The sequence below is a fragment of the Pteronotus mesoamericanus genome, unplaced genomic scaffold (genome assembly GCF_021234165.1).
Source record: "Pteronotus mesoamericanus isolate MK-2021 breed Mesoamerican mustached bat unplaced genomic scaffold, CSHL_Meso_final contig_27, whole genome shotgun sequence".
Lineage (NCBI taxonomy): Eukaryota > Metazoa > Chordata > Mammalia > Chiroptera > Mormoopidae > Pteronotus > Pteronotus mesoamericanus.
In genome coordinates, this window is record NW_026555115.1 from 22400793 (window position 1) to 22423786 (window position 22994).

The 22994-nt window shown below is 39.5% G+C and overlaps 2 protein-coding genes across 3 annotated transcripts in view; both read left to right on the forward strand.

Moving 5' to 3' along the window:
* The first annotated feature begins 1885 nt into the window (after window positions 1-1885).
* On the forward strand, window positions 1886-5144 carry RPL35A (ribosomal protein L35a). Of its 2 annotated transcripts, none has more exons than XM_054574963.1 (5): window positions 1886-1932; window positions 2680-2723; window positions 2934-3086; window positions 3925-4069; window positions 4907-5144. In XM_054574963.1, the coding sequence occupies exons 2-5, from the start codon at window positions 2713-2715 to the stop codon at window positions 4928-4930; spliced, it is 333 nt and encodes a 110-aa protein (XP_054430938.1). In that variant the 5' UTR covers window positions 1886-1932; window positions 2680-2712; the 3' UTR covers window positions 4931-5144. The 2 variants fall into 2 exon arrangements, with proteins under 2 accessions (XP_054430938.1, XP_054430939.1); XM_054574964.1 differs by lacking the exon at window positions 1886-1932 and adding an exon at window positions 2107-2124.
* Window positions 5145-9184: 4040 nt separating this feature from the next.
* The window catches only part of LMLN (leishmanolysin like peptidase), an 85367-nt gene continuing 71557 nt past the window's right edge, over window positions 9185-22994 (forward strand). Inside the window, exon 1 of the mRNA XM_054575171.1 lies at window positions 9185-9428. Coding sequence (XP_054431146.1) covers window positions 9222-9428 — 207 coding nt within the window. The 5' untranslated portion in view covers window positions 9185-9221. The remainder of the gene's footprint in view (window positions 9429-22994) is intronic.

Genomic DNA, 22994 nt, shown 5'->3' on the forward strand with positions numbered 1-22994 from the left:
ATAAGTATCTGTACAATAGGATGAGTGAGTGAATGAACAAAGGAATAAAACTCACAATGTGTTATTCCTCCCAGGAGTACTTTTCTGGTACATTTAATAGCAGAATTGCTAGCACATTCTCTAATAGTGGGGTTTCCAGTATATTTTTGGGACAGAGAAAATTGATGAGGAGGGAGTGGGATATAAAGGTATGTAAACTCAATGCTGATGTATTTTAAGGATTTGATTTGAAATATGATTGATACACATCTCTTCTTTCTCATTTCTTACCCATCATCAAATCTGGTGTTACATTTAAAATACATCCAGGATTCCAGTACTAATCACCTTTGTCTATACCCATAATTTCTCATCAAAATCTTTACATTAGCTTCCTAATTGATCTCCATGCTGGCACCCTTGTTTCCCTTCAGTCCCAACACATTGAGCGTGTTAAAACGAAAAGTCAGATTGATTAACTCCCCTGTAGAGAATTCTCAAATGGCTTCCCATTTCAGAGTAAAAGACTCCTTAAAAAAAAAAAAAAAAGGTTTTATTTATTTTTAGAGAGGGGAAGGGAGAGAAAGAAACACGGATCAGTTGCCTCAACTGGGGACAGAACCCACATCACAGGCATGTACCCTGTCTCGGAACAAACCAGGGACCCTTAACTTAGCTGAACCACGCCCAACAAACTGAACCATGCCAGTCAGGACTAAAAGCCTTCTTTTAGTCCTTCTTGCTTAATTTTTCTCCATAAAGAAAAATTTTCCCACATCATCTTCTAATGTGCCATATATTTTACTGATTGTCTTGCTCCCCTACTAGAAAGCAAGCTCTATCCGGGCAGGGATTTCTGTTGTTTTGTTTACTGCCAAGAACAAAGCTTAGGACATGAGAGCCATTCGATAAACTGTACAATAAATTAATGGATCCATCGAGTAACCCAAATAAATGTGCAATAATTACGAAAAGTAAATTTCCGACGTCCACTAATCGATCTCATGCTCATCTCCACAACTAATTACTGAAGACCTATTACGTGTGTGCACAGAGCTAGGCCCGGTGTTGGGAGCCTGGACAGTTTGCCTGGTCTTTGGATGGGTTTTTCTTGTAAAGGAGTAAGACTTGCCCTAATCGGTGTGGCTCAGTTGGTTGGCGTCTTTCAGCGTCACCGCTGGATTCCGGGTCAGGGCACTTGAGGTTCGGTCCCCTAGTCGGGACTCGTAGGAGAGGCAGCCAATCCCTCGCCCTCTCCTTCCCTTTCTCCTGTCTAAAAATAAATAAGTAAGTAAGTAAATAAATGTTTTAAAGAAATAAGTCCTTTTCAGCGTAGTCTATAATCTCAGGAACAAAACAAAGGACAGAGGTAAGAATTTAGGTCATTTCTGCAGAGATATAGGAGTGTAAGGAAGAACGGGGGGTAACGATCAGAGCTCCTCCCTCCCTGCTACCGGCCTTTCTTTTCCAGGCCAGGATCCGTGTCTCAGATCGCCCTACTCCTGTGTTGTAAGAGGAAAAGATACCCCAACGTGGGCGAATCAAATCTGCAAGTCTGGAGTACCCGAGGCCGGGGAACGTCCTCCAATCCGGCTTCACTTTTTCCACCTACTTTAAAGCGACGACGCAAGAACCGGACTAAGGTGTTTCTATAGCAACACGTAGCTTTATGGGTCCTTTGAGTCTCGTCCTCTGGCTGGCTACCACTTTTGCCTACCCCTGTTCCAAAATAATACACCCTGCAGCCTACAAAGATGAAATGAATTAGGGGAAAAAAATTGTAAGAGTGCTCTTGAATGTGGCTTCGTTCAGTCAGAAAAGGATTTCTAAGGCTTTCTTTTTGGCAGTTGCGGAAGATGCCTAAACTGGGGGCGGGGCGGAGAGATGTTTATCCCACAAGGCCAAGCGGCGGAGTCTCGCTTTCCTTTTTCCGCCATCTTGAAGCCTGTAGAGGTGAGTTGGGTTCTTGCTGCTGAATTTTGGGAGTGAATAACTGCAGTGGTTTCCAGCGCATATGTCGGCGAGGCAGTGCTGTGGCACGGAGGCTGAGCTAGGCATTGATTGCTGTGCATTCCAGCAGCAGGGAGGACAGGATGGAGGAGATGTAGGACTGATGGTGTTGGTCCCCTGACGTCCCGAGAACGGGTGCTCGCATAATCATAGTTGCTTTCTGGGCCCTAAGGGAGTGAAGTAGATGCACTTCGTCTGCATTTACCTTTTTGAGACAGTGGCTGCTTTTGTCTGGGTTGTTCTGTTTGCTGCCCCTCCTGCCTGGCTTTGCTTGTCTACAACGTCTTCAGCTTTTCTTTTATTCATTGGTTTAAGGGGTGAGAGGGAAGGAAAAGAGAAGAGCTCCTCTCTTCTGTGTTCTCTTTGTGTTCCCGGTGCTTATCTGACTCCTTGACCTTTTTTTTTTTCCTTTTGTAGGATTTTGGAGATTTCTAGGGGTTATTTTAGTATACAGTCTTGCCACTTTCGTTTCATTTTGGAGTTTGTTTAGCTATCAGGCATTCTCTAAGGTTGGGATGTCTTGCCAGACTGCACATTATGTAGCTGGTACAGTACGATTACGTTTCCCCATGCTCTTAACGCGAAATGCCGATCAGAAAGTTACTTACCTAACAAGCTTAAGAAACAAGAAGGGAACTAGGTGGTGAACGTGCGTTGCAAGATTTTAAACTGATTCTTTTTATTTGAAAGCCTGCTGGGAACAGGACTTCTACAACGACAAGTATGTCTGGAAGGTACGCGTTTTTAACATAATTGCTTTATTGTACATTTTTATTAGGCCCGGACCTAAGTAAATGCGAGCTTTAAACTGGGGGCGGGGGGGGGAATTAGATGTTTGCTATAGATAACTTTTGGGTAGGGGTCATTCCAGGTGAAAGAAATCATACTGGTTGAAGTGAGGTATGATAACAGTTTATGGTTGATACGTCTTTTCTGTGTCTTAGGCTGTGGTCCAAGGCCATTTTTGCTGGCTATAAACGGGGTCTCCGGAACCAGAGGGAACACACAGCTCTTCTTAAAATTGAAGGTGTTTATGCTCGAGATGAAACTGAATTCTATCTGGGCAAGAGATGTGCCTATGTGTACAAAGCAAAGAAGTAAGTCTATAGTATTGCCATGCTTTATTAAGATACCATAGAGCACTTTTTACATACCTTTATTTTGTTGATTCCTTGAAATTATATTTTATATACATACTTAAAGATGTTATGTCTCTATAGTATTGATTCTTTATCCTGGTTTCATAAACCCATTCCAGACCAATTAAAATCTCTAGGTACATCCTTTCATCTTTGTCTTCCTTTCCTCCTGTACCCAGAGTAATCCTTTAAATTACGTCACATCATCTGTACATTGCTCAAACTGCAGCTGAGCCCCATGTCATTTAGTAAAAGCCAGCGTCATTAAAGACCCTAGGCATTCAAGGTTTTCTATATCTACTCTTCAGCCAGCCAGAATTCACTCCTTGGTCTCTTTAGCCTTTCCCCAAGCAAGGGAAATCACCACCTCAGTTTTTGTTTCAGTGTTATCTTTTCAGTGAGGCCTTCCTGGCTATTTAAAATTTGAAACACAAATATTTTCAAACTACTTGCTCCCCTTTTCTTTTTCAGTATTGCAGATCCTATATTACATTCTGTATATTTCATTTACATATAACTTAGGGTTATATACTTGTTTATCCTCTGAAAGGGATTTAATATTTTGCAAACTACTACATTTGACAAAATTTTAAAAAAATACTTTTATGAAAGTTTTTGGCATATAGTAGGTATGGTACTCAAGTATTTGTTAAAAGAGTGATGCCCTGGGGTTTTAAATGGTGGCTTGAGTGGTTAACTAGGGTTGAGAGCCACTAGTGTAGATGTTGCTTTGTATTTGTACCACATTATACACATTGTACTAATTGTTTGGCTTCTTACTCCCTTTTAAAATCAGCAACACAGTGACTCCTGGTGGTAAACCAAACAAAACCAGAGTCATCTGGGGAAAGGTAACTCGTGCTCATGGCAACAGTGGCATGGTCCGTGCTAAATTCCGAAGCAATCTTCCTGCTAAGGCCATTGGACACAGAATCCGTGTAGTAAGTACAGTTATTAGCAGTATGATACCCTATTGAGTCAAACTAAGCTCAAGGTGTTGTACTTTGAGCTCTAGGAACTATTTTGATTATAAAATGTCACCAGTAAGATTATGCTGCAAAATTAGTGGCTCTGTTTAAATGTATTATGGAACATCAGATTCTTGGCATTAGAAGGAAAGTGAAGGCAAAATTTTCAAATAAATCAGATTTTGCTAAAGTTGTGTAAGGGGAAAATAGTACGGAAGTGAATAATTTTCTTGCAAAAATATTTATTTGGTGCTGACGTAGTTGCTAGAAAATTAAAAACATACTGTTTCCTGGCATAATAATTACTCTGATCTCTTCATCATGACAGTTGTGTTAGAATAGGTGGTTTCAGTCTTATTTTGTAGAAGAAAACTGATGTTCATGTTTGTAGGTCCCAGGACTTTGGCCCAAGTCTTTGATTCTAGATCCTGAGGTTTTCTAAAATAACTCCTGTTTTCTTTAGTTAGGATCTATTTTTAATAGTCATGGCCATAGTCTTGAGGTCATGAAGTACTTTTGAACCTTGCTGAGCAGTTACGGGCCTTACCAAAGAAAGCTTTTTACCATCATTAAAAGAAGCAAAATTAAATGAACTTTAAGTGCTCCCAGAATGGTTCTTAATCAAAACACATTCACTTAAAAGCAGAAGGCTATAAAACTTGGTTCCTTACCCACCTGCATATGTCATTGGATGCCTTTCAGAGACAAGTAAAAGGACAATGGGAGATTTATCCATGTTGTGTCAATAACATTTGTAAATTTGTATATAACATGCACCTAATGACAATGTGTTCTTTTTCCCCCCTCCAGATGCTGTACCCCTCAAGGATTTAAACTTAACTGAAAAGCAAATAACAGCCCTGACTGGTGTGGCTCAGTTGGGTTAGGGCACATGGTTGGGTGGCAGGTTGATTTAGTTCCTGGTCAAGAAGCAAACGGGAGTCAGATGGTGAATGTTTCCCTAACATGTCAATGGTTCTCATCCTCTTTCCCCCTCCCTTCCCTCTCTAAAATAATAAATAAAATCTATTTTAAAGAGTAAATAAAATGGATTTGTTTCTCTTGTGTTTTTATTAGGTGACTTAAAAATCACTTTGCCCTAAATTCACTTACTGTATGCTTAAATGGTGGCAGTTATCAGGTATGAAAGAAGTTAGAGGGGTATATGTGTGATGAAATTTCAGTTGGGAACAGTGTTAAAAGGAGTAACTTGGAAGTTTTATAGTGGTGGAGCACTTATCCACCAACTCTGTCTCTGTTCTCCTTGTTTGCATAGTTAATTTTTTTAGATTCAATTGTTGATAGGTACTTATTGCCATTTTATTGTTCATAGTTTTGATCTCTTAAGTCCCTTTAACATTTCATATAATAATGGTTTGGTGGTGATGAACTCTTTTAGTTTTTTTTCTTGTCTGGGAAGCTCTTTATCTGCTCTTTGATCCCTAAATGATAGCTTTTTTGAGTAGAGCAATTTTGGCTGTAGGTCCCTGCTTTTCATGACTTTGAATATCTCTTGCCAATCCCTCTTAGCCTGCAAAGTTTCTTTTGAGAAATCAAAACCCCTGTAGGTAACTAACTTCTTTCTTGCCGCTTTTAAAATTCTCTCTTGTCTTTAGCCCTAGCTGGTGTGGCTGGCTCAGTGGATTTGAGTGCCAGCCTGCGAGCCAAAGTGTTGGAGGTAGATTCCCAGTGTAGGGCACATGCCCGGGTTGCAGGCCAGGTCCGCAGCAGGGGCCACGTGAGGTGCAACCACACATTGATGTTTCTCTTCCTCTCTTCCTCCCTCTCCCTCTCTAAAAACATAAAATTATCTCTTTAATCTTTGGCATTTTAATTATGTGTCTTGGAGTGGGTCTCTGCATCCATCTTGTTTGGGACTCTGCTTCCTGGATTTGTATGTCCATTGCCTTCACCATATTAGGGAAGTTTTCTCATTGTTTTTTCAAATAGAGTCCCAATTTCTTGCTCTTTGTCGTCTTCTGGCACCCCTATGATGCGAACGTTGAACCTCCTGACGTCCCAGAGGCAGCTTATACGGTTCTCATTTTCTTAGGATTCTTTCTCATTCTGATTATTTTAATTTTATTTTTTGGCTTCCTTATGTTCCAAGTCATTGATTTGATTCTCGGCTTCATCCACTCTATTGTTTCCCTGTAATTTGTTCTTTATTTCAACTAGTGTATCCTTCGTTTCTGACTGGGTCTTTTTTGTGCTGTTGAGGTCCTCACTAAATTCTTTGAGCACACTTACAACCAGTGTTTTGAACTCTGCATCTGATTGCGTGTATCCATATTTTTTTTTCATTCTTTTTCTGCAGTTTTGATACGGTCTTTCATTTGGGCCATGTTTCTTTGTCTCCTCATTTTGGCAGCCTCCCTGTGTTTGTTTCTATGTATTCGGTAGAGCTGCTATGACTTCCTGTCTTGGTAGCATAGCCTAATGTAGTAGGTGTCCAGTAGGTTCCAGTGGCTCTACCTCCCCTATCATTCAATCTGGGTACTCAAGGTGCAAACCCTGTGAGGGCTGAGTACACCCTCCTCTTGTAGTTGAGCTTTGGTTGCTGTCAGTAGGTCAATGGGAGGGATTTAACCTGGCCAGTCAGCTGCTAGGATTGGCTGTGACCACTGATCACCAACCTCCACCCTCTGTGGAGGATCAGCTGTGCAGGAGCAGGGTGGTGGTGCTCCCACATGGTCTGAAAACTGTCCACTGGGTGTGCTGGCCCTGGGGTTTCCTTGGTGGTGCAGGCCAAGTTCAGCCCCAGCCTGTATTTTGCCTGGGCCCTGCCTGAGCTATAAAGCAATCGGGATGGCTACTGCTTGTGCTAACCTTGGAGATTCCCAAATAAAGCCAAGCTGTGAAACTAGGCCGGCTGCTGCTGCTCAGTTTGGGGTTCACTGAGGTCAGGTGTTGCTTGTTTGAGAGGATTTAGGAAGTTGTACGGTATGAGCCAGGACCAGCCGTTCTTAGGAAAAGCAGCTTGGGTAGGCCCATAAGTTGGGTGGGGCAGAGTCTCTGGGGACCTCCAAAGTGGGTCAAACAATGTCAGCCAAATTGATAGAGTCTCAGATATGGCACCAGCTTGCTGGTTCCACCTGGATGGATGTGGTTTCTTTAATTTCGTAGTCAGACTTCTATTCAACTCAATTTCTGGCCATTCTCAGTGGTGGCGGTTCTATCTTTTAGTTGTAATTTTGATGGGGTTGTGCAGAGAGATGAGCCATACCTGCCTACGCTGCCATTTTGACTGGCAGTTAACTGAGTTTCTTGAGCACTGAAATAGACTGGGCTCCATAAATACTAACAATTTTGAAACCACATGGAGAGTATTCAAGGGCTACATGTTTCTACCTTTGGTTGCCTAATGGGTAATACATTTACAAAGTTAGGGAACCAGGAGATGGCTTTTTTTGGTTTATTTCTTTTGCAGGGGTAGGGGAGTTGGTGAGCTGAGGAGACTTAGGATGCTACGCCTAGAATGTGTCCTGGAAGGCAGATGGATATTCAGGTTTGGACTAGTCAAGTAGAGGAAAGGAAAAGAAATCTCAATGCATGTCACCTTTGTAGGAGTGAAGTGAATGTGGTGGTGTGAGTGGGATAGATGATGGTAGAGCAGTGGGGGTGAATACACAAGAAGTGATAGGCATTTGAGCAAATTAGGGAATAGAAAGGTGATAGTCTTTAGGATAACTTAAGTAAATGCAGTAGCAAAGGAGCCTTGCATGCAAATTCATTCTTTTTCAACTGATGAAATGCAGCACTTATAAATGAAGGTGCATGCACTATTCTGTTCTCATAATGAGGTTTGGTCAGTGCAAAAGTAGTCCTGAAGCCAAAGTTACCATTGGATGAGTTCCATGTTTCACAGAAATGAGCTTGAGTGGCTAGCACCTTTTCTGTTAAACCACTAAAACAACCTCTCCCACAATGGCGCTACTATTACAATCAGGAACTTGAAGATTACTGGAGTTCTTTGTTGACAATCCCCAATTTCTTTGGGGTTTTGTAGTGGAAACAGCACATTTTCTGAAAGTGATAAATTTGTTTTGGAATCCAACTTACATAAGTTGTGGGATAACAGACACATTATCTGATGAGTCTTGTAAAATGCCCCACCCCTACTACATTATTTGAGTACATGATCTTCACGGATGAAATATCAAGTTTTAGGGACTTCATATTCTTCCTACCCATGTGGTTCCTAGTATAGTAATTTACCATATCCACTTCCTGCTGAATGACTGTCCCAGCTAAGCGCTTCCAGTTTCTAGTTTTAATTTTGTTTCCTCATGGGTAATAGATTTGTCCCGATTTTCAAAATTTTTTGTAGTTCCTCACAGCTCAGTTTATTTCTTGTATTTTTCCCATTACCATTTATCCCCTTTATGCCCTCTTCCACCTTCACCCACACCCCTTCCTTCCTCAGTCACCACACTGTTGTCCATGTCCGTGAGTCCTTTCCCTTTTTTGCTCGATGCCTCCACCCAGAAACCCCCACCCTCCTCTACTGCTCAGTTTTGAAGGTTGTGTCCTTAATTTTAAACATCCACCCAATCTCTTATTGGGTTAATACAATTTCAATTTTTTGTTTTTAAATAAGGGATGAGGTTGAATAATAAAAGACACATACATCATTGCTTTTACAGTAAATGACTTTAGAAGAAATGGGCCTGCAATTGGTGACTTATGATAAGTAAAAATTAAAAGTATATTCCATTCACCTTTTGTACATAGGGCTATACCATTAAAAATTCTGCAGCAGTTTGTTTTTCTAAGCCACCTGGCACGTCGTGGGTGCATATCTTTTCCGTTACTAACTGAATTAAAGACTGAAAAACCACTCAGTAAAGACATTTACACCTCACTATCCCTATTACCATCAATATCACTTGCCAACTCTCCCATGCCAACTCACGTGGGCCGCTAAACGGTATTTATAGGCTGGCTTCACGCAAGGAAGCACGTCTCCTGTTCGCGGTGAACTTCTTACGGATGACGCTAGCCAATCGAAAAACAGCTTTTCGCCAGCTGCCCCCCCCTCCACCTGTCCTGAGCGGTGAGAGGCGGGGCTGGCGCCGGGAGCGGAGGCGTCACGTAGTCCGTGGTAACGACGCTCAGCCCAAAGATGGCGCCCGAATGGGTTAGAGGAGCGGGTTTCTCGGGTTCAGGCCCGGGCCCAAGCCCAAGCCCAAGCCACTGGTTCTGGAGCGGTACTTTATGGGGCCGAGGCGTTTTACTGCTGTTTGGCACGTTATGGGCAAGCGCTACATCTGTTACTGTCTCCTTGGACAGTTCACTTCCCTGCCGGCACCACGTCCCCTCTGACACTGAGGTAGGGTGGCGGAGGGGCGGGAGCGGGCCCGGTGAGCGTAAAGTAATACGGGAGGCAGTGGCACAGAGAGTAGTAATTGAAACAGGGTGTACGGGAGGAGGAAGCTAAGTTGGGCCACAGAATGAACTCTTGGAAGATCGAGACGTGCCATCGATTCCCTTTCTACACCCAGCGAAGTGGCTGAGTGGCACTCAGAACATCATCACTTTCCTGTGCGGAGATTTGTGCGTAGCTGGTAGTCCTAGGGTAGTGGTTTTCAAATTTGGGCATACATCACAGCCACCTGAAGGGCTTGTTAAAACACAGACTGCTGCCCAACTCCCCTTCTTTCTGACTTTTTAGGTCTGGGACGGGTCCCCAGTATTTGTAGTTCAAGTTCCCAGATCGTTGGTGATGCTGCTTGTCCAAGGACCACATTTCTAAAGGTTTGGGAAGCAATTGATTAGAGAACCAAAGGCATTGGAGAGATACTGGGAGTTTTGTGGAGACAAAAGTCAGATTTATTTTCAAATTACTTCATCACATTGCTTGCTTTACCCTGTTCTCCTTCACTGGAGGTGCCTGCCTCCTTCCCACTCCGTTTTTCTTACTGTCTAAATTCTTTCAGTCTCAGTTTAAGTTCCCATAGCTCAAGTCGCTCTCCTGAAACCATGCCAGCAGAATGCTCTTTCCATTTCTATGCAGGTCTTACATATACTCTCTTCTGTCACTTAATGAGGTACTACTGTGTGGTGCTGGCTTATTTTTTAGGCGTGTCTTGCCTTTGTAGTTAAAAACTTTAAAATATATATATGTATTTTAAAGGTCTTATTTTTTAGAGAGAGGGGAAGGGAGGGAAAAAGAGGAGAGAAACATCCATGTGGAAGAGAAACATCAGTCGCATGTCCCCAACCTGGGACCTGGCCAGCAGCCCAGGTGTGTGTCCTGATTGGGAATCGAACTGGTGACAGTGACCCCTCACTTTGCAGGACCACGCTCAATCACTGAGCCACACCAGCCAGGGCTGTAAATTGTAAGGTTCCTTAGAATAAAGTTCCTGTCTTATGCTTTGACTACTTGCTCCACAGTACTTAGCGTAGAGGAAGGGCTCACAACAATCACTATTCTTTGAGGAAAGGAAACGCAGTACCTGGGGCAGGGCGGCATATTGTGATTGGTTGTACAATTTATCTTATTACTTTATCAAGAAATATTAACCTAGAAATTTTCAGTTCAGCCCAGAAATGTAAAACCACTCATTTTTGTGGTAATTTACAAAAATTTCTATGCGTACTATTCAACCATATGTGCCAAAGTATTACATTTGGGGTTTATAGTGGTATTACAGTTTTTATCAGGACACTGCATTTTGGCTGAAGTATTTTTTTAGGCACTTAGCAACTTTTAAGTTTATAATACATTATTATACTATATACTATACTACACTATAATCACTGTGCTAATGCATTAGATTTCCAGGATTTATTTATCTACTCCTCACAAGTTTGTACCCTTAAACAACATATTTCCAGTTCCCCCACCCCTCTGATAAATTCTTTTTAAAACAATTACCACAAAGCCCTGTGCTTCTCTCTTTTAACTTAGATTGAAATAAGAGGAAGTAGTTCAAAGACCTGCAAAATATCTGCTCGAAGGAAACTTAATAGCTGTTTTCTTCTAGTGATTTTTGCCAGTGTCCAAATTTCCAAATGCTATTTGAACATCTACATAAATAAGGGAATTAAGTCCAGAGGCAGCCCCTTTACTTTTTGGAGACCAGCACTGTTAAAGTTTTTCTTTTTATAAGAGCTGAAAACTCTGAAACATCCATGCCCTTTCCCCCTGCCCCAATTCCTATTTATGCCTCTTGGCTAAACAAACTCAGTAGTGACAGTGTTTCAGATATTAAAAGCAAGATATCAAGTTCTTGACAGTCCTCATCCCTAATAAATTTTACTAGTTCTTAGTAAAGTATGTAATAGCAAGCCCTTTTAACCATTTTCTGCTTTAACTAGAACACAATATAGGCAAGAACTGTGCATTCTATTCTTACTAGTTACATGCTACAGGAAATTATAATAACTTTGTGATGGTGGTGGGGAACCACAAAACATTTTGACTTATTTAACATGTTCTCAATGAAAACCTCTGTGTTTTGTTTTCTTTTTCACTTTTTATTATATAAATTAAAACCAAAAACAGACTAGTATAATGAATTCCCATGGTTCATCACCCAGCCTCAACACATCAATATTTTGCCATTCTTGTTTCATGTACTTCTTCCCATTCCCATCCTTCCACTTGCTACTTTTAAAAGCTTTGGGGGGGAGGGGCGGAGGAGGTAAAATTTACATATATTGAAATGCAACAGATGCAGTCATCTAAATCCATGTAAAACACAACCCAATTTTACTGTAGAACATTTCCATATCTTCAGGAAGTTCCCTTCTCTCCTGTGCCAGTCAGTCTCCCGTCCACCCCAGGCAATTATTGTACTGATTTTTATTTTACATTAGATTTAGATTTTACAACAGATCACTTTTGCCTGGTCTAGAACTTAGTTTGCATAAATAGAATGATATAGTATATATTATTATATGGTAGGTTATGTTGAATTTTCCAGTAGTAAATCAGCCTTGTATTTTTGGCATAGACCCTACTTGGTCATGATGTATTCTTTTTATATACCTCAAAATTCAACTTGCTAACAGATTTTTAAGGACTTTTGTATCTATGTTTATAAGTGATGTTAGTTTACAATTTCCTTTTTTTATCAAGTTTTTGATAGCAGAATTATCCTGGCCTCACAGAATAAGTTGGAAAGTGTTCCATCCTCTTATATTTTCTAAAGGAGTTTCTATAAAATTGAAATAAGCCCTGGCTGGTGCGGCTCAGTTGGTTGGAGCATTGTCCTACGCACCAAAGGGCTGGCATTTCAATTCCCAGTCAGGGGAGGTACCTAGGTTGTGAGTTTGATCTTTGGTTGGGGCATGCAGGGCAGCAGCCAGTTGGTGTTTCTTTTTCATATTGATGTTTCTGTCTCTTTTCTCCTTCTCTCCCCCTCTCTCTAAAATCAATTAACATATTTTAAAAAATTGAAATCATTTCCTTTAATTTTTGGTATAGTTCATAACTAAAACCACATGGGCTTGGAGTTTTCTTGTAGATAGTTTTTAAAATACCTTTATTGAGCTATAATTTATATACTGCACCATAAAATTCACCCCCTTAATTGTCCAGTTGATTGGTTTTTAATAGGTTTACAGAATTGTGCAACCATCACTACAATCTAGTTTTTGAAAATTTCCACCACTCCATAAAGGTCCTTTGTGCCCATTTATACTCAATCCTTATTTTCAAACAACTACTATGTAGGGGGGTTTAGATAAAACCTATTTCTCTGATACAAGTCTATTCATGTTTTCTATTCGATCTTGTCATTTTGAGTAACTTGTATTTTTCAAAGACTTTATTTCATTTGAATTGTTAAATTTACTGGCATAAAGTTGTTAATAATAATTGATCCTTTTGGGTGGAGAAAGTAAGAAGTTAGAAAATAGTCCCAGGGATGTAAAATACACAATAGGGAACATAGTCAATATTATTGTAATTACTACGTGTGGTGCCAAGTGGGTACTAGCCTTATCAAGGGAATCACTTAACAGATTATGTAATTGTCTAACTACTATGCTGAACACCTGAAACAAATATATAAAATAGTTATCTTTTGGTCTCTGTAGAATTTGGAGTGATATTTATTCGTTCATTTCTAACGGGATAATTGATGTTTATTCTGTTTATCTGAATCCAGTCTTGCTAGGAGATTACTAATTGTATTAATCCTTATAAAAACCAACTGTTGGCTTTGGTAATTTTCTTTAATGATATCTATTTTATTGTTTTCTGTTCTTGATTTAATTTCCTCTTTCTAATTATTGTGGATTTACTTTGTTCACATTGTTAGGTGGAAACTTAGATCTATGTTATGGAGCCTCTTTTTCTTTCTAACATAAACATTCAAAGATTCAAATTTTGCTCTAAGTAGGTACAACTTTAGCCGTACCTCACAGATTATGACATACTGTATTTTAATTATTGTGTAGTTCAAAGTGTTTTTTATTTTCCCTGGCAATTTCTTCTCTGATCCATGAGCTATTAAAAAATGTTTAAAATACAATTTCTAAATATTTGGTCTTTTCTAGATACCTTATGTTAATAATTTCTAATTTAGAGAGTATCTTCTATAAGATTTCAGCACTTTAAAATTTAAGATTGTTTTATTTATACTTCAGCATATGTTTTATCCTATTTAACTTTCATGTGTACTTGTAAAGAATATACTGTAGTTACTGAGTATAGGTTTCTATACATGTCAGTAGGTTCGGTGATTGACAGTTTAGTTCAGATTGCTATATTCTTATGTTTTTTTGCCTAATTGTTAGGGTCTTAAAAATCTCTAAGATTGGTTTCAGTCAAGATGGAGGCATAGGTAAACATAGTTTGCCCCTCTGCACAACTATAGCAAAAAATACAGCTACACTACAAAACAAATTTCACCCAAAATTTTCAGAAAATCAAGCCATGTCCAAGTCTGACAACAAAGAATTTAAAGAAGCCACATTCATCCAGATGGGTAGGAGGGACGGAGAGGTGAAGAGGCAGGGAGATGGGGACGGGTGGTCCCACTCCATGTGTGGTGGATAAAAAAATGGGAGGGATAGCTCAGGAGGGAGGAATCCCAGACACAGTCCAGACCATCCATCCCAGGATCCCAGCACCAGGAAGGTAAGTCCCTATAACTTTTGGCTGTAAAAATCAGTGGAAGAAACTGTGTCCTTCTAATGGGCCCACAATGGACTTGACTCACTCAAACACACCACCATCGGAATTCAGCACCAGGGCAACAGCCAGAAGGGCACTAGTGGCATATGGGGAGAAAGTGAAGCACAAGAGGAAGACAGCTTCCCCTCGGGCAAAATTCCAGAGGCCATGCAGTGACATTTTCTCCTCTCCAAGCCCTCTTCCACACAGAGCAACAGAGCAGTCCCATAGGTTGCCCCACCCTAGTGATTACCGAAGACTCTGCCCTATGCAACATAACGGGTATGCTAACACAGGGAGTCAAAGCAGCTCTACCTAATACACAGAAACAAACATAGGGAGGCTGTAAAAATGAGGCAACAAAGAAATGTGACCCAAATGAAAGAACAGAACAGAACTCTAGAAAAAGAACTAAATGGAAATAAGCAAAACCTCTCAGATGTACAGTTCAAAACACTGGTTATCAGGATGCTCCAGGAACTCATTGGATACCTCAACACCATAATAAAGACCCAGGCAGAAGTGAACGTTGCATTAAGTGAAATAAAGAAAAATCTACAGGGAACCAACAGTGGAGAAGATGAAGCTGGGAATCAAATCAACAGTTTGGAACACAAAGGAGGAAAAAACATTCAGTCAGAACAGAAGGAAGAAAAAAGAATTCAAAAAAGAGGATAGGCTTAGATACCTCTGGGACATCTTTAAATATACCAACATCTGAATCATAGGGGTGCCAGAAGGAGAAGAGGAAGAGGAAGAAATTGAAAACTTATTAGAAAAAATAATGAAAGAAAACTTCCCTAATTTGGTGAAGGAAATAGACATACAAGTCCAGGAAACACAGTCCCAAACAAGATGGACCCAAAGACGACCACACCAAGACACATCATAATTAAAATGCCAAACGTTAAAGATAAAGAGCGAATCTTAAAAGCAGTATGAGAAAAGCAGACAATTCCCTACAGAGGAATTCCTATAAGGCTGTCAGCTGATTTCTCAGAAGAAACTTTGCAGGTGAGAAGGGGCTGGCAAGAAGTATTCCAAGTGTGAAAAGCAAGGACCTACTACCTAGGTTACTCTATCCAGTAAGGCTATCATTTAGAAATCAAGGGCAGATAAAGTGCTTTCCAGGCAAGGTAAAACTAAAGGAGTTCATCATCACCAAGCCATTATATGAAATGCTAAAGGAAATTATATAAGAAGAAGATCAAAACAATGAACATTAAAATGGCAACAAATTTACAACTATCAAAAATTGAATCCAAATAACAAACTAAGCAAACAAGCAGAACAGGAACAGAATCATAGATATGAAGATCATTTGGAGGGTTATCAGTTGGGAGGGGGAAAATGGGGGTAAAGGTGCAGGGATTAAGGATCACAAATTAGTAGGGACAAAAAAGACGGGGGTGTTAAGAACAATGTAGATAATGGAGTAGCCAAAGAACTTACATGCATGACCCATGGACATGAACTAAGGGGGGAAATGGGGGTGCCAGGTGGACGGGGGGAAAGGGGAAAAATTCAGACAACTGTAATAACATGGTCAATAAAATATGTTTTTAAAAACTCTTAAGATTGTAAATTTGTTTTCCTTTGGTTCTGTCAGTTTTTGCTTCATGGATTTGGATTATTTTGTTAGATGGATTTAAGTTTATAATTATGTCTTTCTGATGTATTAACCCTGTCAACTGACATCAATTTTCATCACAAAGTTTATCTCTCTATTTGTGGTCATACTCCCTGTCTTGAAGTCTGTTTTGTCTAATATTAATGTAGCCATTTCAGCTTGCTTATAATTAGAGCTTGCATGATACATATTTACATTCTTTTATATTTAACCTTCTGTGTTGTATGCATGTATGTTTGTTTTAGGGATTTCAATATGTATCTTTTGCTTATTACAAATATTTAATGTTGGTTTTGCCTCATCATAATGACTAGGATGGCCAATATAATGTTGAGTAAGAGTGGTGGGAGTAGACATCCTTGCATAGTTCCTGATATTAAGGGGGAAACATTTAGTCTTCCACTATTAAGAATACTAGTTATAATTTTTTTGTAGATATGCTTTATTAGGTTAATAAAATTACCTGCTATTCCTTGTTTGCTGGTAGTTTTTAAATCATAAATGGATGTTGAATTTTATTAAATGTCTTTTCTGCATCAATTGGTATAATCAGGTAGCTTTTTTCTTTACTCTGTTCATGTTCTGAATTACATTGACTTTTTTGAATAATGAACTAGTATTATATTCCCAATATAAAATCTCACTTGGTCATGATGTATTAACCCTTTTTACATTTTGCTGAATTTGAGTAGCTAATACTTTGTTGGTGCATTCGCACACACATTCAGGTGGGATATTGGTCTGCACTGTTTTTTTTTCCTTCAGTAATTTTGTTGGGTTTGGTATTAGGGTAATGGTGGCCTCATAGAATGAATTGGGAAATAACCCTTCCTCTTCTAATTTAGGAAGGGTTTGCATGCAGTTAGTGTTGTTTCTTCCTTAAATTTTTAGTAGAATTTATGAATGAAGCCATCTCAGTCTGGAATTTTTTTTTTATTTGAGAATTGTAAGCTATGAACTCAGTTTTTTAGAATAGACATTGGGCTCTTCAGGTTTCTATTCTTTTTTATTGTGTTTTAGTAAGTTAAGTAATTAAAAGAATTTCCTTTCATTGAAGTTGTCAATTTATGGACAGAAAGATTTTATTAATAATTCCTTTTGATCTTTTACATGTCTGTACAGGGTTTGGGTACCAATTCTAATTTGTGGGGATTTTTTTGCATACCACCTAGCAACTGGGTGTCCTACAATTTAACTCAATTCTGACATTATCTACCTGGAAATAACATTAGATTCCACAGGTTAAGGGCTTAGTCCTATAAGACTACTTCCACCCACCATCCTCATTTCAGACATCAATCTCAAGTCCAGGTTGTCACCTCAGCTTTTTACCTAACTGGTATAGAGTGGAGGTTTTAATCACCCCCAACTTGGATTCAACTAATTTGCAGAGCAGCTCACAGAACTCAGACAAAACTTTTACTTAACTAGAATATCAGTGTATTATCAAAGGATATAACTCAAGAACAATCAGATGGAAGATATGGAAGGTAAGAAAAAAGCATAGAGCTTCTTTGCTCTGTAAGCACACCACTCTCACCAAATCTCTATGTGTTCACCAATTCAAGCTCTCCAAACCCCATCCTATTGTAACAGAAGTGATCTGGCCAGATCACTGGGCAAAGGTTGAGGATCTGCCAGGCGGCACAAAAGGCTGAACTCCCTGAAGTGAGGGAGGGGTTGCAAGAAACTCCAAGGCAGTAGATTGAAGCTGCAGCCCTGCGTGTGACTCCTTACCCTCCAGTGAGGGTAAAGAAACCATTACTTGACAGAGAGGCTGTGTCCCTGTGCAGGCTAGAAAACCCTCCTGCCCTCTTCTGGATCCTGGCAGCTGGAGGAGGGGCAGAGATACTGCACAGGCTGACATGCAGTCTAGCCCACTAGAAAAGTGGGACGCTTCCAGCATTCATTAGGAGTTTGGGGCAGAAGATTTAAATGGAGGGTACAGAGTCTTGGCCCCTTTGCGTTTCTTTCACTAAACCGGTAGCCTGAGGGGAGAGCTGGAGCATTTGCAGGACGTGGTCGATGCTGGGCCCAGGTCGTGGCACTTGTCTTGTCCTTGGTCACCTGGTCAGGGGCGGGCTTGCAGGGTCTGTGCGCTTTACCAGCCCTGGGATCACTGGATACTACGGTTTTGTGCTGCACAGTATGGGTCCCCGACTGTTCCCATTCTCTCAGAGCAGCGCACAGACTTTTGGGCCAGGAACATTCACCGGCCCTGCGGGGTGTGAGCAGCCTTGGACCTCGGGGCCCCACTGACAGACACTTGCACAACTGGCTGCAGTGATCTGGTAGTCTGCCCCTAGCCCTGGGAGAGGGAGGAAACTGTACAAGGCAATGGCGACCCCAACCCCATGAGCGAGTACTCCTGAAAGAGAGAGAGCCTGAAGGTGGAGAGCTGGAGACCTGTTCATGTAACAGCCTTGGGCTCTAGGAGGACAAGTAAGAATGGAGCAGGCCGTCTGGACACTGACTCTGGTTCTGTGGCTGGCTGATTTCTTTCTACGTTTGGTGGAAGAGATTGGCCTGGAGCTGGGGAGTGCCTGTTCTTCCAAATTGGGCAACCTGTTTATAAGGACATTTCTTTCTTCCCCACCAATTTTTGTGTTATGCTTGTGCTTCACTGCAGGCAGTCGAATCCCACTTTGTTCAGTAACACTATGGATTTTATAGAGTCTTCATTATATAGACATAACTGATTAAATCATTGACCATTTGTGATCGACTCAACCTCCAGGCTTTCCCCTCTCCTCAGAGGTAGTGATGGTTATAGGGGCACAGAACTGCAAGTTCCAACCCTGTAATCACATGTTTGACTCCACTGGCAATTAGTCCCCATCCCTAGTGCTTTCCAAAAGTCACCTTATTAATGTAACAGAATATACCTTTAGTGCTCTCATCACTTAGGAAATCCCAAGGGTTTTAGTGACTCTGTGACAGAAACAGGACAAATACCAAATGCATACATCTTATAAATCACAATATCACAGTCTATAAAGTCTGTAGTGATGTCTCCTGTTTCACTGATGTTGATATTGGTAATGTGTGTTCTTGTGATCATTCTGCTTGGAGGTTTATCAATCGTGTTGATCTCAGATTGGTCTCATAAAGTCTTGGTTTCATTGAATTTTCCCTATTATTTTTCTGTTTTCAATTTAAATCATTTTTGCTCTTATCCTTATTATCTCCTTTCTTCTGATTTTTGTTTAATTTGCTTTTCTCTTTCCAGTTTCTTAAAATGGAAGCCTAGATATTAGAGTTGAGACTATTTGTTCTAATATAAGTATTTAAAGCTGTAAATTTTTCTCTAAATGTTGCTTTAGCTATATCCCATGAATTTTTTCATTCAATTCAAAATATCTTTCATCTTTCTTGTGACTCCCTCTTTAGAAGTTTGTTGTTTGATTTTTTAATATTTGGGGATTTCCTAATTACCTTTTTGTAATTGCATTCTAGTTTAATTTTGTTATTGATAGAGAACATTCTTTGTATGATTTTGGTATTTTTATATTAAGGTTTATTTTATAGCCAAAAATGTGATCTATCTAGGTGAATATTTCATTACTTGAGAAGAATGTACATTCTGCTTTTGGGGGGCAGGTGCCCTATAAATGTCAGTTAGGTCAAGTTAGTTTTAGTGCTGCTCAGGTCTCCTATTTCCCTTCTGATTTTCTGTATACTTGTTTCAGTTACTGAGTTGAGAGTGTCGAAGTCTCTAGCTGTAATTGTGGGTTTGTCTATTTCTTTTTCCAGTTTTTGCTTCATGAATTTTGAAGCTTTGCGGTGGTGTTTACACATTTTAGATTGTTATGTTTTCTTGGTGAATTGATCCATTTAGCATTATATACGGTCCTCTTTATCCCTTGTAATATTACTCATTTTGATATGTGTTTAATATTTACTAATGTAGCCACTCCAGCTTTCCTTTGATCAATGTCAACATGATATATCTTTCTCTGTCTCTACTTTCAACATTTCTATGTCTATATAGTTAAAATGGGTTTTTTGTAGGTAGCGAATAGATGGATTATGCTTTGTAATCTGGTCTGACAGTCACTGCTTTCTAATGGAAACTCTCAGTCCATTTATATTTAACGTTTACATTTAATGTTATTATTGACATGGTTGGATTTGGGTTTGCAGTTTAGCAGTTTTCTTTTTGTTTCTTTCCTTTTTTCTTCCTTTGGTATTCTGATTCCTCACTTGATTTTTTTAGCTATATCTCCTTGCTTTATTTTTTAAATTAAGGTGTAATTAAACTATAATAAAATGCAATATATTTTTGAGTAGTTGCTCTAGTGATTACAGTTTGTATCTTGTATTTATTATGTCTATTTAAAGTTAATGTTTATGTTAAATACAGGAACTTTTCAACAACATAGTTTCATTTAAACTCTGGTCCTTTTACTATTAATGTAATATATATGTTCCCTCCACATATATTATAAACCTCACCATTACAACTTTATAATTTTGCCCTTAAATTGATAATGTTTCTAAAGAAATAGAAGAAATAGAGTTGTTTTTATGGAAAATAATACAATAATTAATAAATAATAATACAAGAATAAACTGTTTTTTGCATACTCACAACGGTAAACCTACTTTTGCCCCACACTATGTGTGTAATTATGTTAAAGGTCTCTAAGACTACCCCAGGTTTTTTTGCTAAAAGGACACACAGGATGCAGCGTTTGGCCATGCTCATAGCTCATTTATTATGGTGAAAGGACACAAAGCATCATCAGCAAAGAGTAAAATCTCATGGAAGAAAGACTGGAGGAAACCAGACACAAGCTTCCAACAGTCCTCTTCTAGTGGAGTCACATAGGAATGCATAATTTCTTTTTTTTTTTTTTTTAATTGATTTTAGAGAGAAAGGAAGAAGAGGAGAAAGTGAGAGAAAGAAACCTTGATTTGTTGTACCACTTATTTATACATTTATTGGTTGATTCTTCTATGTGCCCAGACCAGGGATTGGACCCATAACCTTGGCATGTCTAGATGACATTCTAACCAACGGAGCTTCTCAGCCAGGGCAGAATGCTTAATTTTTTCAGCATTACTTACAGCAACAAGCTGTAGTCTGCCAGAGAAGGGCATCTGAGCCTAGGAGTCCAGGGTTTTTATTGGAGGTTGGTCATGTAGGCACAGTATCAGTCACTAAAATTCCAGATACCAAGAAGTAAACAAGTGTTCAGCATAAACTCTATTGTTTCTGTTAACAGTTAAGGCACAGTAGGCCTCCCATATCACTTAGGTAAGTTTTATGTCAGGAAGGAAACTGTTTACCATAGAAGTTCCCAGACAGAGAAAGGTCAAGCTTGTGAGCAGGCCTTTCTAAACATAGCAGTCTTGTGCCTGCTATGTTAACTCTTTTCTGCACAATAATTTTTTATATTTACTTACATACTTAGAATTTCCAGTCTCCCTCATTCCTTCCTACAGATCTGGTATACACTGGCAGAGCCCTCTTGAATGAGAGTAATGTTTTTATGGAAGAGACTCCAGAGAGCTCCTTTGCCCTTTCTGCCAGAGGATACAGCAAGAATATGACCTTATGAAACAAGAAGCGGGCCCTCACCAGACATTCAGTCTTCTGGCACCTTGATATTAGACTTACCAGCCTCCAAAACTGTGAGAAATAAGTTTCTATTGTTTATAAGCTACCCAGTTTATGGTATTTTGTGATACCAGCCTGAACTGACGAAGACAAGATCCAAGTTACTACCTAGTGTCATTTTTTTGAAATGAAGAATTTCTTTTAGTGTCTCCTATAGTACAGACCTACTGGTGATGATTCTTTCAACTTTCATTTATCTGAAATATTTTTATTTCCCCTTTTATTTTTGTTTCTTTTTTAAAAGATTTTATTTATTTTTTTAGACAGGGGAAGGGAGGTAGAAAGAGGGAGAGAACATCTGTGTGTGGTTGCCTCTCACATGCACCCTACTTGGGACCTGGCCCGCAACCCAGGCATGTGCCCTGACTGGAAATCGAACCGGCAGCCCTTGGGTTCACAGGCCAGCACTCAGTCCACTGAGCCACACCAGCCAGGGCTATTTTCCCTTTATTTTTGAAGGATTGTTTCATTGGATATAGACTTCAGCGTTGAATGTCTTTCTTTTACCACTTTATTCATTCCAATGTTTTCTGGTCTCCATTTTTAAAAAGAACCAAAGACTTTTTTTTTTTACAGCAGTTTTAGATTCAGGACAAAATAGAGATGGTACAGGTATTTCCCAAATGTGCTCTTCCTCCTCACATATATATAATCCCCTATTATCCACATCCCAACTAGAGTAGCAGTACTTTTGTTACAATTGTTGAACCTATAGCAACATATCATAATTATCCAAAGTCTATAGTTTACATTAAGGTTCACTTGTTGCTATATGTCTGTGAGTTTGGATAAATGTATAATGGTATGTATTCTCTATTGTATCATATAGGGTATTTTCATTCTCCTAAAAATCTCTGTCCTCCAGCTATTCGTTCCTTCCTCCCCCTTAACACGTCTTAAACACTGATCTTTGTACTGTGTCTATATTTTTGCCTTTTCCAGAATGTTGTATAGTTGGAATCATACAGTATGTTGTCTTTTCAGATTGGCTTCTTTCACTTAGTAATATGCATTTGAGGTTCCTCCATGTCTTTCATGGCTTGAAACATCATCTTTGGGCTCTGAATAATATTTCATTATTTAGGTTTACCACGGTTTTTTTACCCATCACATCACAAGTTGTTGGTTGCTTTTAAGTTTTGGCAATTATGAATAAAGCTGCTATAAACATCCATGCATGGGTTTTTGTGTAGACATCTTTTTAACTCATTTGAGAAAATACCAAGAGCATGTTTCCTGGGTTGTTATGGTAGGCACATGTTTAGTTTTCTAAGGAACTGCCACATTGTATTCCAAAGCGGCTGTACCATTTTGCATTTTCAGCAGCAATGAATGAGAGTTCTTTTTGCTCCACATCCTCATCAGCATTTGGTGTTCCCTGTGTTCCAAACAATTTTGGCCATCGTAATAGGTGTATAGTGATATCTTACTGTTGTTTTATTTTGCATTTCTATGATGACATATAATGTGGAACATCTTTTCATGTCCTTTTTTTTTTTTTGGCCATTTGTAT

Excerpts from the sequence above, each read along its gene's own strand:
- RPL35A (XM_054574963.1), top strand. Across the intron at positions 3,087-3,924 it reads TATGTGTACAAAGCAAAGAA|CAACACAGTGACTCCTGGTG; the intron begins GTAAGTCTATAG and ends TTTTAAAATCAG. Across the intron at positions 4,070-4,906 it reads TTGGACACAGAATCCGTGTA|ATGCTGTACCCCTCAAGGAT; the intron begins GTAAGTACAGTT and ends TCCCCCCTCCAG.